We start from the raw sequence: 15,337 nt of genomic DNA on the forward strand, positions 1-15,337 counted from the left end.
AGCATGAAAATAAATTAAACGTGGAAGGGTTTATAAGCGAGATAGCTAGTGCAGTATCTCACACACATAGATAAATATAAAAGATGAGATCGGCAAGTTCCATAGCTCATAAAAATGACGTGAAATTATATCACAAAGGTACTATAGATTGAAATAATTATTTTAATTGCCATGTGACAGTGGATATGATAGTATATCATCAGACTTCTAGTAACATTCAAATAGACTAAAACCTGCTATTCACTTACTCTGAAGGAGTGACTTCTTTCCTCTCTTTTTTTAACCAGTGCTGTATACAGTGTTGTTTCGTGTCATTACTGTATTTACAAAATTAATTTGTTTCATAATGAAGCGAAGATATTTGAAATATGCATGTGACCAATCTGGGGATGCCACTCATTTTTAGAGTCATGAATCGGAAGAGGAGGCAACAGCTGACATTAGATTTTTGTTTTTAAAGTGATAAATTTGTAATGGCTGGTAAAGAAATGTTCCTTCAAGGTCTATGCTGTTTCTTAATCAGTCCTTATGTAAATGTACAATTACAGCACCAAATGCCCAAACAACATGCTAGGCTAGATATTAGAAGCATATTGTGCTGTTTAGCACACATTTTTCTAAGTTTACATTTTCTGACATTTTAGGAGTTTGGTGATTTGCTCAGACTTTTGGTAAAACTATTTTTCAGTAATAGAAATTGAATATAAGACACACAGATTATATTCAGCTTCTGCGCCCAAGAGCCCACTGCCTTAACTGGCAATTGAGGAAACTGCTTGTTGTTGCTGAGGGTGGGGGAGAAATCTTTGGAATATAAGAAACTTGTCATTTAATGAGCTATGTAAAATCCAAAGAGAAAACTGCGCTAGCACGTTAGCTACCATAGAAAACCATCAGCTATGCAGAGCGCGCAATAGCAGCCAGCTTACAGAGCGTTTCCTGTGGTCGCCTGAGCATGTGTTACCCCTTCCTCGCACATCAGGCCATCTCTTCTCAGCTTGTCGTTAATTCCTAGACAATGCCTTGCTCTTCAGTTATTATTGCTAAAATGACAGCTGGTATGAAACTATGAAGTTGCACAACAGTTAAAACTGTGGCCAGAGACCACTGCAGATACTGTCGTTGGGCAGGAAAGATTTGACCACTTTTTTTTTTTTTTTTAAATATCCAAATCCATCTACCCACAAAATACTTTTTACATTACAAAGGAAAATTCAGTTATGTAACTGGGATAACTTTCCTTTGCTAGGGAATTGCAAAGCAGTATTGAGTTCAGTACAGACATAAATTTGGGGCCAAAAACCTACGCAGTGAAATTCTTTGCTACTGCTGAGCATTTGTTTTCTTTGTAGAGTCCATTCTGATCAGCTGTCAAATAATGCATGAATAGAAAGCAGCATTTCTTTTGTGCAGTGCTGATTTGACATGGACTAATGACATATGTTGCTTATGTTTGTGGAATGAATTGCTTATGAATTGTTCTGGCCCGAGACCCAAGTAAAATCTCAATATTTAATCAATTGAGATGTTTTCTTATGCTGGAAACATTTTGGCTCTTGATAATATCTGGATAATCTCCACAATTTTTTTTCCAAGAGATGCCTGAATTTCTTGCAATTGCATGCCAGTTTGTGTGTTACGTATTTAATGTGAGCCCATAAATATCTATTTGGCATGAATAGTTTGCTCTGCATGCATGAATTTTGCAAAGGAAGTGGCATGTTTAATTTTAAGCTTGATTCTTTAAGTACTTAGTGATGAAATGTGTGAGAAGGGGAAATTTCAATCTACGCTTGAGAAATGTGGATCGCGCTTCGGCATACAGATAGCGAATCCATCTGAAGTTCCAGAAAATAAAGGAGGGAGAGAGCATGTTCTCAGCAAACTGTCACTCAGATGCCGTAGATTCATAAAATTAAAACCTCAGTAGAAAGTGAGTAGTCTCTTTGAAAAGCTTCTGCTTCACAGCTGGTTTGCATTAGTTGCAGTCTAAAACTGCGGCAGTAAAGCTATGCTCTACTCCGTGGTGAGTTCAGCAGGGAGAGGCCTCTCTTCAGGAGGGGTCAGACCTCACTTTTTACAGTGTAAATACGAGGTTCCTCAGAATAACAGCACAGTCTCCCTTTCAAAGATTTTTAAACACCAGGGGCTGACCATGCTACATTTACTTTGTTTTAAAATGAGCTGTCTTACAGGAGAGGGAAGTCAAGGGGAGAGGCAAAGGTGTTGACAGTGATGCACTGTAAGCTGCAAGGATCTGTGCTACTGCTACCCAAGGAGAAAGCCCTGCTCTAACTCTTCCCATTTACTGCTTTTTTGAGGTTCCATTCAGAACTTATTCCTTGGTCGTTATTAAACAAGGAGGGACTTGGGAAGAGGATATGCTATCGGAAGGAGGAGATGCCAGGGTGGATGCTTTTGAAGCTAGGGGAGCAAATGTGTGTTTGCAAGAGAGAGATGGGCTGACAGATCATCTGTAACTTCTGGGCTCGTCAGGGGTTTATTGTCCATGTCTTTGTCCCCGAGGAACACCAGGATTTGTGGTAAGGCTTAAAGCTTGTGGGGGGACACAGGTTCTCATGGCTGAGTAGCACCCATGGCAACTCAGAAGTAGCGGCAAAATGATAGTAACTGTAGAGCTGATGGTGGTACAGCCAAAACCAGGAACCTTCTCTGAGACAGAGCATTTACTTTGGATGTATGTCACGTCTGCTGAGGTGCTCAAGAGGAGGTTTCACCAGCGGCCTGTGTGGAGGAGGGCTCTGCCCACATCCAGCTGCCTGCTGTAAAGAGCTGGCTTGCACTTCATGAGGCTTCGTTCTTCTGCCTTGTTTCCTACGTTTCAGTCTGTCCAAATCTCTGTGCTTAAGAACTACTATAGGTAGTTTTAGAAGGATATGTTTGAGTGTAAGACAAGTCATTGGTTCACTGCAGGATGTGTTAGATAAAATTCTGTGGTTGTCCTGTACAAAAGATCAGACTTGGTATCTGTGAATTCTAGCTGGCTGGCTGGGCGTTCACACGGAAACAAAACGTACGAGTGCTGCCCAGTGATGGTGGTGATGCTGTTTGTACATCATTGCTGCAACTGTGAGCCTTGCTCACGGATTAGGGTAGATAAAGAGTTAGAGAAAGTATAAAGGAAGAGTAATAATACTGATCTGCATTAGAAGCAGTAACTTGAACATCTTGGCCTCCTACCCAGTGCCAGAAGTTTTGGAGGAATTGCAGAAAATGAGTATTTTGAAACATTTGTATCAGGAATAGTGTGGCCAGCAGGACCAGGGAGGTGATGGTGCCCCTGTATTCAGCCCTGGTGAGGCTGCACCTCAAATCCTGTGCTCAGCGCTGGGCCCTGCACCCCAAGGCGGCCATGGAGGGGCTGGAGCGTGGCCAGAGCAGGGCAGCGAGGCTGGGGCAGGGGCTGGAGCCCAAGGCTGGGGAGGAGCGGCTGGGGGAGCTGGGGGGGCTCAGCCTGGAGAAGAGGAGGCTGAGGGGAGCCCTCATCGCTCTCTGCAACTGCCTGAAAGGAGGCTGGAGCCGGGGGGGGTCGGTCTCTTCTCCCCAGGAACAAGCGATGGGACGAGAGGGAACGGCCTCAAGCTGCGCCAGGGCAGGTTTGGGTTGGGTATTAGGGAAAACTTCTTCCCGGAAAGGGCTGTCAGGCCCTGGCCCAGGCTGCCCAGGGCAGGGGCTGAGTCCCCATCCCTGGAGGGATTTAAAAGCCGGGGAGATGTGGTGCTTGGGGACATGGTTTAGTGGTGGGCTTGGCAGTGCTGGGTTAACGGTTGGACTCTATGATCTTAAGGGTCTTTTCCAATCTGAGTGATTCTATGATTCTATGATGAGTTTTGCAAATATTTAGGAGGAACACTTTCCTCAGTGTGAAGAACAGTGTGGGAGGAAGCTCGAGAGTTTTCTTTGACTCTCGTCAGGCTGGCAGAGGATGGCATCAGGGAGATGGAAGCAGGCATGACAGTTACGGATGAGGGAGAAGCAATGAGGTAGGGGGGCAATAGTGAAGGGACTGGATAAAGAAAAAACAGTTTGTCTGTGGTGTGATGGGGAAGGTGGGAGCCTACAGAAAAAAAGTGGTGTTTCCCTAACCTGCTGCTTGACTATCTTGGGAGCATTTGTGGAGGTCAGATAGAATACTGAAAACTTGGGTTAATGAGCAAAATCAGCATAGAAAACAGCTACAGATGTGTTTGGATGTCACAGAGATTTCTGTTTGTGGTTTTTATTTTCATCACTTTCGTAGGATGTTAAAAAAAAAAAAACATAGGATGGTAACAGCTTGGGAAGTTATGAACCTGGTCTTGATTATTCAGCTTATAGTGCAGTTGGCGTAGAATATGCTAAAATGTTATAGAAGCTTCACTGAATAATTGATTCGATATATCTAATAATGCTTTCTTGAAAATATCTAGAAGGCAATAGAAGAGCTAGTGTAAAATTACATATAAAAAACTTCCTCAGGAGACATCATACCTGCATAGTCAAGCACTTGAAAGTTAGGAAACGTCAGATTCATCATGCTGGTGCAGTACTGGTACTGCTTTCTGTTGTATCTCTTTCCCGGGCACTGTGTGAGATAATGCTCCGGTGGAAGAAAGAGAATGCAGTCACAGGGTCAAAGACTCTGATGATGTTTGTGGGCAAATAAGGTCTGACCCCGCTTCAGTTAGCACAGGCTGTGCAACTCAGGAGTTTAACTGCTGTGCTGGCATTGGGTAACATTCTTGCATGGGCTTTTTTAATTTGGATGCACTTTCTATTTATATTGGCAGGGTTTAAACACTGAAACTTCTGCACTACAATACTGTGACCTCTAGAACTACGAGAATACCTGCACTGTCTGAAGAAGTGTCCATTGCCAGTTATTAAGGATAAAAAGAAGGGGATATAAACTTGGCTTAGGAAGTCTGTCACTGGCAGATTGATTGAAGCTGACAAGGCAATACCAGGGCAAAGATCGCTCTGCTTTTGTCCTATTTCTTACACTTTCCTCTGAGCACCCACTGTTGGCCACTGTTGTGGTTTTTTTCCTGGAGGCACTGCAGTACTGAAGCAGTGCACAGAGGGGCTGAAAAAGCCTCGGGGCAAATGCCTGGAGTGTTCAGTAGAGAGTCACCATGATCCGAAGTGATGGGTCAAAGAGTGGAGACATGCTGCCCAGATCGCTCTTTTATTTTCCATTGGTATTTAGAGGTCCACCTTGCTCAAAGGGAAGGGAATTGCTAAACACGTGGCTGTGCTCACAGGCCAGATTTTGAACCCCAGTTGCATGACAGTAGATGTTATAGGGCTAGTTAGATTTTAATGCTGACCTGGGAACTGGAATCTCATAGCCACTAACCAGCACAGGAGGTGGCAAATCCAGCTTTCCTTTATCATGTCTTGTTATCTGTCAGTGGAGGTTTGTGTCCAGGATGAAACTGCAGCTGGAGGAGCCTTTAATCTTTGGTGTCCATGGAGTCACCCAAATAAAGTCCGTTTTGCTGGTGTTTTTTTTCAAGAAGGGATTGCACAGAAACAGTCTACATCGTTGTTGTAAGGATGTTCACTTTTTTGCCCAAAACATTTCCTTGTGATTTGTTTCTGAAGACAATCCAGCGTGATTTTCTTCTATAGCTGCTGCATCCTTTGATGGGAGTGGTTAAAAGGAACACTTTCTCAAAATATAATAAAATTTAATTGCTTTCCCATGGTTCAGATCCTAAGAGTAAATATAAACCATCCCAGCACTTTCAACACCATTGTTGAGCTGGATTGAGGTATACAGGTGACCGAGCTCAAAAGGATGGTAAAAGCCAGGCCCTTAAAACTGCTCCGGTCATCACTTGTTAAAGCTCTGTGAGGCTCTGTGGGCTGAGTACTCCCAGAAGCAGGCAGCAGGGGAAGAGCTTTGACTCAGAAAACCTGTACCATAAAATGTGTTTTATATCCCCATTCAGAGTGCCCTCAAACACCTGGTCAGGCTAGCAGGGCTGAATGGGATCCTAGTGGGAGACAACAGAACACATTTTAAATGGGTTGTGTATCGGTGAGTATTATCCGCAGGAGGTGTTCGTATGCTTCTAGGAGCGATGTCCTTTAATAGACACTGCTGATGTCAAGTGCTGTAACATTGTAGAATCATGTTTTTCATCCAGGTTAATACAGTGTGCTCTTCCCTATATTGTCTGAGCCCTTCCAGACAGAAATACAAGACTGTTTTGGGGAAGGGTTCATTATGCCTAATGGCAAACAGTTGAGCAATATGCTGCAAAGTACATATGGGTTGAGTTTTTCTTCTCCTTTAACAGGTCAGATAGTCTTGAAATACCTCCACAGCTGACAGCCATGCAGCATTTTATGAGTTTTCTTGCCCAATAAATGCAGGCAGATGTTGTAGGATTTAGAACCTTACAAGGCACTGGAGTATAGCTGGTGGGAGGTAATTTTGATGAGTGCTTAACCTCTCACTAAAAAAGTAGCAGCTTGAAGAAGGCAATATTTACTGCAGGAAACATTAGCTTGTCAGAAGGCTAAAGCACTGCAAAGAACCTTTCTGAATGACCATGCAAGTCTTCAGCCAGATGTTCTTCGTAGCCCAGAGTAATGCACACTCTGCTGGGAGTTAGACTAAGGCCTTTCCTTGCATCACTCACAGTCGACATTGTTTCCTGTAGGAAAACAGCTTGCTGATGCAAGGATACACAAACCATTATATGCAAGCTTGTAAAATACCATGCAATTCAGCTGAACCCTGTAGGCATTTATTTTATTAGTGCTAAGTGATCAAATAATCCTTTGAGAGAACTCTGCCTGGAACCGCTGTGCGATTCATCTACAAGTTAGAGGAAATGCTTGGATCTCAGTTTCATTGTTCTATTTTAGGCTTATTCAGACATGCCCATGGTAGCCACCCTCTGAACACCCTCCTCTCAGTCCAGTGTTCCGTCTTTTGAGTGTTCATGGACTCACAATTGCTGCTGGCTACCCAGAGAGCTGTGATCAATGCCCTGCTGTCCACCTGTGTTGAACCTGGCTATCTCCTCCTCTGATTGTTGAGTATTTTGTTGAATATTGGAAGTCCAAACCATCCGTTCTTCTAAATATAGCAGCTTATTCTCTTTTGAGCCGCACAGGAGACTTGGGGAACACCTCCCTGCTGTCAGGGCCCCTCTGACCTCTGAAATGCAAGGACACAAACCTGATTTTCAAAGGTTGCTGGGGTATCAATCTGAACTATACCACAGGCCCATCCTGCCTCTGTAATCACAACTCCCTAAGTCACCAATATTCCTCTGTCGTACTGTGTATTCATAAGCTGAAAGAAAACTTTTTTAGCAATGCCAGAGCTTAGTTCTGAAGACACTGAAAATAACCATGGATATTTCCTTATTTTCTTGCTTTTACCTGGAAAGGAGGGGAAGAAATGCAGCCTGTTATTGCAGTGACTGAAAGACAGAAAGGGAGAAACTGAGAGGAAGGAGGAGCTGGCATAAAAATTTTTGCAGGAGCACAGTCCAGGTTGCACACTGCTGAAATTCTCATTGACCATGGCATAGATTTTAAAATGCTTGAATTAAAAAGGGGAATTGAGGGGAAAATAGCAAATGAAATCCATCTGTATGAGAACAGGAATATACCATCAATCAGCTCACAAAGAGGTTCTCTATACATGTTGCCCTTGGACACTCATATAGAGAAGGGCCACATCTACTTATCAAGGAAAAGCGTGGCACTAAATATGTACGGCATATGCACACCTTTTATGTGGTGTCTTTTCATGCCAGTGTGTTTGTGATATACATACTTTAGAGGAACGTTTACAGTACCATACATCTGAAGAGCTATCCTTCTCTAGAGTCCAGATTGTTTTATTACCAGCTAAATGTTCTTTAAGCTACCTGTGAATGAGGGCATTGTGACATTTAGCAACTGGTTTGATTGAACACAGATGTGAACCATATTCCATATAGAGAAGATTCAAAGGGAGAGATCCTAGGCTTGTTTCTGATTTGCAAGTAGGAGTTTGAATGCAATTACTTGACATTGAGCTACGAAGATAGATGGAAACAAATCACTTGCTCGCACATCGACAGTATTACAAATGTAAGATCAGCTGCAGTTTGAGATAGTGCACTGTCTTCAGAGGTCAGGAAAAAAAAGACAATATATATGAAAGCAAAAGTCCTGTGGAAATGGGCAGTATCCACTCAGAAATGGGAGGGGGCCAGGCATTCGTGTACATTGCTTACCAAGAGGCTCCTAGGCGTGCCCCGTTCCACAGAAGCACCGCTTTCTAGCGTCATTCCAGTCTGTCTCTGAATATTACATGAAGTGCTGTTACCTGGGAAAGCATTTGAAAAAAATGGTTCCATGGGGAACAGGACTAAATTGATGCCAGTATGCAAGGTCTATTGATAATTTTCCGGTGTTTCTTGAGTGTAAAATTTACTGATGCAAAACTGAAATTGCAGGTGGCAGAATTAATTTTATTACAGCAATCTTTGTTTCTTATCAGCAGCTTAGGGAGGAAAAGCAAATGTTTGGGGCCAGTTCTGATAAGTGCTCTGAACTGCTGAATGCTACACGGCTGCTCGCAGAAGCTGTAACTAGCAGGCCTCATTCTCTGCTCGTGAAGAGAGAGGGTTTATTCTTGTCTTCATTGCTTGTGGTGCTTGTTTGTTTTCTTTCCATTTGAACTGATTGTGCATCATTGAAAGCACGGTCTCTCCAGTCTAGCCTGTAAAGCGGAACAGGGACAGAGCTATAGGAGTCGCCATGGAACAGCTGTAGTCCCTAAGGCAAAGGTTGGTGTTTAATATTTCTGAACCTGAATCTTCAGGAACTTTCTTTTCCATGCAGATAATTGATTTTTTTTTTTTTTTTTTTTTTCCCCTCCCACCTTTTCATCCTTGTTCAGCTGGGAAGAAAATCCAAGTTTTTACTAGCTTTGGTTGTTTCAAGTGTCCTTATCTGTAACTACTCTGCTATAACGATACTGAGCTGCCAAGAGATACTGAGCTTAGCAGCTCTCAAGGTATACCGTGGCAAGGAGGGGTTGCATTCTCCGAATGCGATGCTGTAGGGGCAGAAGAGGGATTGTGTTTGATCTCAGTTTAGGCAAGCTGTGCTTAGGGGATGCTCCTACTTGGTCAGGATACCATGACAGGGGCCAGAACAAGTGAAAAACCCGGGTTGCCAAAATCTGTTCCCAGGCCTGTTGAACTGAATAGGAAATACCAGTCTTAAATACTGTCACAAGGATTTAAATATGCAGGTAAAAAATCAGGAAGTTTAGTTTCTGTCTCTGCACCAGAGTCCTTCATTTTGAAAATCCCCTGGGCAGAGGGAGTGAGACTGCCGCAGCCTGCAGGGACACTTGAGCTTGGACCTGGGGTAGCTCAGCTAAAACGGCAAAAATAGATTCCACAAAACCACAGTGGAAAATCCACCGGGTTTAGTCACAAGGAACTGTGGGAAGCTATGGAGCACGAGTCTTTCCCCATCCTCTCACCCCTGTGTTTCTGCCCTCTCCTCCCTGCTCGCATACCCGCCCTGCGTGCGCATGGACGCGCTCGCTCTGCACAGTGGTGCCAAGTTCAGAGTAAGTTCATTCCAGTTGGGCAGATCTCTCCTTCTTTTTATAATTCTCTCTGATTGTTTGGAAACCAGGAAGCTATGCTATCATGTGCAGGTAGCACAGCAATAAACATGTTCTCATCACAATTTACACATAAAGCGTGAGTCCCTCGAGGTAACTCATCCCCCTCTTGACAGCTTTAATAAAGGATGATGGATTGTTTCTAAATGACAGTTTAGGAAGATCAAAAATTCCCCCCTGTATTGTTTTGAGCTCTGGTGTACAAGAGCTGTTTTGTGTTCTGTGAAAGTTGTTTTTGCCTGTAAGCGCTGGGTCTCTATTACTCCTCTTCACAGTGGTGAGAAATGCGTAGTTACCACAGGAATATATTCATCCTGCTGCATATTCGTGACTTTTTGAAAAACTCGGCAGAAAAGCAAAGCCTAGCGTGGGCGGGCGGTGGGGAAATGCCAATAGCTCAATGCGTTGCCATCTTTGGGATGCTGCTGGGTTGTGGGGAGGAGGGGGGATTGGATAATGATCCACCCAGAGTTGCCTCCGAGGGGTGAATGCCAGGAGGAGGCATCACCTGAACCCACTGCACTGGCTCAGCTCCCCAGCCAGCGCAGGCAGGGGACCTGGGGAGACCCAGGCACCTGGCAGTCACCTGCACCCTCTTTTCCCCCCCTCTCTGCCCTTTTCTTGTTAAAGACTACATGTGGCAGCAAATTAGTTCTGGAGGGCAGAGTCCTCCCTCTTGTTTCTCTTTAGCTTGAGATTTCTTTCTCAGTGCGTGTGCTTTGTAGCCGCGCTTGGCAGAGTGGAGTTTGTTCAGCTGTCCATTCCCTAGCTAATCTGGCGCCTTAAAATAAAAACAAGCAAGTGGATCTCTGGAGAAAGGTTGCCACATGAAGACATGCAGAGAGTCATATGGTTAAAACAGCACTGCTCAGTCATTCACATGGTAAGAAACCAGATAAGAAAAAAAAGCCGAGGTGCCTGACTAGGGCTCAGTCTGATGGTACATTGAGGTGACAAAATGAAGCCCAGACAAGAGCCCGCTGTGGCCACGCAGCACCAAAATCATACCTCTTTCACTGTAGTGGTGGGTCTGAGCGCTCTTTGGAGCCATCGCCTTCCCGTAGGGTGGAATATAGCATCGTCCAGCTTTTGCCTCTTGTACATGAACAGCCAGCCCTTGGAGCAAGCACTGTTGCAAAACACTGGAAGAAGACTTCTGGTATAGATTCTCATTAAACCGCACAAACTCAAGAGGAAGTTCTCCACCCATGTGAAATGGAAAATTTTGAAATAGAAAACATCATGGACTGGAGTTAAATCAAGGCTAGAACTTGCCAGGGGTGCAGGATCCAGGGGATGGGAAGCTTGCAGCTCTCCTACCACTTCCCTGTTGGGAGGCAAAAGAGGACTGTCTCTCTAGATCTTTTCTGAACCTTTACTTCTCTACCCATAACATTTTTGCGGTAATGCTTCCTCCAGCTAAGGAGGCCTGGCTGGACATCAGCTGCTTCATTTGGCACAGAACCGTGTAAACTCACCTGTCCATCCTTTCTCTTTCTAATATCCTAGAATGAAGCAGTGTTTTTGCTCCCTGCTGTTCCAGAAATCTCAGCAGTGTTGTTCTTATGTTTGGGATATCAACACCGGGGAACAAATTTTCCAAGTCTTCTAAAAATTCCCAGGTACCTGGTCCATAAGGGCAGATTCCAGGATGTACCTATGCATGAAAGAGTGTGGGTATGGTTGTATACATGATCTGAGTTTTCCTGCAGAAGATGATAAAAAATGCTCTTCCATTGTTTATTGGAAAAAGAAGTAACTGCAATTTAAATTTAGGTTGAATTCTTGTTTTCCAGCTTTGTTTCCCAGCTCCCTAAGTGTTTATTTTAGTGTATGTAATGGTTGATTTTGAATGCCTTCCAGTACACAGACCAAGTAATAGTCCTAAATCTTTGTCAAGAGTTGTGATATACTTTTTTCTAGTGAGCAGGTACTTACTTGCTGTTGGAAGTTACTTATATTAATATGTCCTGTTACTTTGATTCCCGGTGTGTTTTATGACTGTGATATTCTTTCCCTTAGGCACAACAGGGATTTACCAGGGAGCCAATGGCCTGACAAATTCTGCAGGATTCAGTGCTGTGCATCAGGTATGGTTCAGCATTTATTACTGGCAACCTTGTCGCTTACTTTAAACACTTGGAAGACTGGTAGATCCGAGGGATTATTGTGGTGTTTACATAAGGAAGGTACTGCCCTGTATTTTGCTGAACACCGTTCTGCTCTACTCCTGTGGCCTGTCCATTTGTTGGACTTCCAGGTATCTTGGTTGATTTTAAGATGTGCGTATCGGTACACAGGCTTGCACAGAGGGCAGTCCTTGCAGGAGGAGGATGCCCCGGCAGGCTCTGCCGTGCTGCTGTAGCAGTGCCAAGAGTTTCATCATTCCTCTGCCATCTTAGAACTTTCTAATGTGTTTTCCATTCACTACAGAGGGCTCTGCTTCTAGGGTCCCGTCATCTGCTGTTTTGGCACTGTGTAATAAATATGAACAAATTGAAAGAGGCGTTGGCAGGCCCTGATGAATATTGAGCCATCTGAGCTGTCTGTGCGCTTCCTTCTTTGAGAATACACCTGTCTGTGGGCTTCATGCTTCAGATACCTTGATAAATGTGTGTGTATAAATAAACAGCATGCACATATACACAAGACAGATGTTTTTCAGTAGCAAATGGCTCCCCTTGATGTACACTGTACACTGTCCCAGAAAATGTGTTTTGGTTGGCCAATAATTTCCATTACTTATTTGTAAGGCGGTTGTTGACTTGTATTTTTAATGACAACAGTGGGCAATTTCTTTATTACTTCAGTTTGGGCTAAAAACATGGACAGTAAATGCTGATAGAAGTGCATTCGATTGAAATATGGAGGTTACCGAAGAAGAGGAAAAATAACGGGGCTGTTCTCATTATTTTGTGATATTCTTCAAGAGAAAACAATGAAATTCTCTCATTTCTTTTTCAGTTTAATTCTTATTATGAGAACTTAAGTCTTTGTTCTTGAGAGCTCCCTGGTGACTGAAAGTTAATGAAATAGCTGTGTCACAGACAAAGATGTAAGCAGTTAAGGAGGAAAGTGCTTTTAGTCTTTCTAAAGACTATTTATTATTTAATTTTATTTAATACCAGAGACTAATTAGCATTTCTGAGGAAATAAAAACCTTTTGCTGAAAGACAGTCCCCAGAGCATGAATACAGTTCTCTATCTGAAAAAGCAAATAGGTGGACAAGAGCAGGAGTTGCAATTAAAACAAAAAGGAACGAACTAAACCTTTTATGTTTTAATTGTCCAGAGAGAAGTTTTCTGATCTATTCCAGTGTCCTGCTTCTCACAAAAAAAAAAGAACGTATGGGGATAATGGTATGAAGTTTATTTAGGAGCCTTAAAATCAAGACAAAGGGTTTCATGATACCTCAGCTCCCCAAGGCCACTTGCACCTCGTATTTTTAGTTCATTTTTCTGTAGGTGGGGAAGATCTCTCAGGCATTTAATTCTTGCTGAGATAGTTGGACAATCTCAACTGTGAACATTTCTGCAAAACAATTGTTACTTTTTTTTTCTTCATTTTTGCAACCTAACAGCTGATCAGAAAATGTTGCTGATCGTGAGAAAATACGCAGCCTGTTTTGCTCCTTCCCTCACCCAATTATTCATTCTGTTCTTCTAATTTCTCAGGTATTTTGTTGTTTACAGAGACGACGTGTTCCATCACGGTCCTTTTCAAAAAGCCGCCCTGCTTCACTCCTATATAAAATTGTTGAACCCTGTAATACAAAACGTGTCAGCGCTGATCACTAAAATCCTATAGAAAAAGCAGAAATCTCTTGCTTTCTGACCTCTTGTTCATTAGTTGAGCCTAATAAAGTAGGAGTATATTTGGGAGAAGCAGAAACGTAATTTCGTAAGTGAATGAAACGTGGTTCTTCAGTGAAATACTCCTGAGCCATGACTTCCTGCATGTGTAGGTAACACTGCCTTTGTGGTGCCTTACTCGTTTACAAGATAAAACCAGATTCACAGAAGTTGGATGTTTCTTTTTTCCTCAAAGGAATATTCGTCATACCCAAGCTTTCCTCAAAGCCAGTACTCGCAGTATTACAGCTCCTCCTACAACTCTCCATATGTGTCTGCAAACAGCATCAGCCCCTCAGCCGTCCCAACCTCCACTTACTCTCTGCAGGAGTCTTCTCACAATATCACCAGTCAGAGCACAGAATCGCTGTCTGGTAGGTGCATCTCTTCTGTTTTCAGTTTGGCAGTGTCAGCCACCTGTAGACATAAATACTGTAACCTTGTTGTTGGAATTTTTAAAAATACATGTATTTACATGGATAAATCAGATTTCCTAGCGCTTAACAGTTCTACTTACACAGTGCAACACAGGGTTTTGGGAAGAGATTAGAACATCCAAGGTCTCTAAAACCATCTTGTGTCATTTTCATTAGTATGCAAGGTTGGATATCCTCTAAAGGTAGTACAGAAAGATAAAACAATTGCATACAAAACCCAGATCAGTACTGAGGGTATCGTGGGTAGCAATGAGTTCAAAACAAACATCCATGCTCTGAAAAAGCCCCAGAGTTTTCTGATTGTCTGATGACTTTTTAGCCCGTGTGTCTGTCAAGGTTTATATTCACCTCTTACAACAACATGTAATACATGCATTCATAAATAAGTACATCAAGAAAGCCCCTCTTTAAAAAATCAGCACAAACTGTTTGTCTAAGTTGAAAGTTCAAGATGAATTCCACACAAAAAGGCTTCAAAATTTGCGGCCTCTCTTTGAGTGCTTAATTTTTAAAGTCTCAAAGCTTAAATGGTTTATGGAATTACTGACGGATTATGATCCTCCAATGTACTGTTCAAGTACAATCTTCAGATATCACTTCCCTACTAAAGTTTTCATTGGCATGCAATAACATGTATATAAAACGCCACATAATTTGTGGATGATCACAGTATACGCCCAGTGTAGGTCTGCTGACTTATGAAACAAATCTGAACATCTGTGGTTGCTCTAAAAGAAAAATAAACTGATACTGGTTTTTAAAAAGAAGCAATCACAGATTGCTCTAAAAGCAGTTGGAGGATTTTCTGTTCCTTAGACCTTATCTCAGCCTTTTTGAGAAAGGGTGATTTCAAAAGGACTTGTTAGGCACAATCCAAGCTTCTCTGAAGAAGAATATGGTTATTCTAGGAAGCTGGAGAGTCCACAACTTAGCAAGGTGAAAAGAAAAATGTGTTTGAAAAGGATTTGTAATGTAAGGTAAGTGAAATCCAGACAGGTTTATGAAACTCAAGCCAATCAAAACAGATACTTTATGCAAGGGAAGTTCACATTTGACTGTCTCTTCTCAGTTATTTCTAAAATACTATCCTCTGTGAAATGGAATATGGCTAAACAGGCTAGTTCTGTATTTTTAAATAAAAGTTGATGTTGAAAGTATATTTTTAATTATGAGTATTCATCAGATTTAAAAAAAAAAAAGACAAGTTTTTTTTTTTCAGAAGTTGAATTGGTTTTGGTTTCCTTTTCCATTGCATTTCTGGTTTCTCTCTTGAAAAGCAGGGAGGGAGTAAAATTCAAAAAGCTATTTTTTTCGATGAAAAATGTGATAAGGTTTTTGAAGTGACACATCCATTTTAAAATGTTATATATACAGTCTTGGTGATTTTTGA

At 42.4% G+C, this 15,337-nt stretch overlaps 1 protein-coding gene across 6 annotated transcripts in view; it reads left to right on the forward strand.

Annotated features, from left to right (window-relative positions):
• Window positions 1–15,337, forward strand: part of EYA2 (EYA transcriptional coactivator and phosphatase 2) — a 104,190-nt gene that overhangs the window by 57,565 nt on the left and 31,288 nt on the right. For all 6 annotated transcript variants that reach the window (XM_087749451.1, XM_087749450.1, XM_087749447.1 and 3 more), the window contains 2 exons: window positions 11,681–11,748; window positions 13,707–13,884. In XM_087749451.1, the coding sequence (XP_087605577.1) occupies window positions 11,681–11,748; window positions 13,707–13,884 (246 nt within the window). The remainder of the gene's footprint in view (window positions 1–11,680; window positions 11,749–13,706; window positions 13,885–15,337) is intronic.

This window comes from Nipponia nippon, unplaced genomic scaffold (genome assembly GCF_047370975.1).
Source record: "Nipponia nippon isolate SJK-2023a ecotype South Korea unplaced genomic scaffold, ASM4737097v1 scaffold_13, whole genome shotgun sequence".
In the NCBI taxonomy this organism is placed as follows: domain Eukaryota; kingdom Metazoa; phylum Chordata; class Aves; order Pelecaniformes; family Threskiornithidae; genus Nipponia; species Nipponia nippon.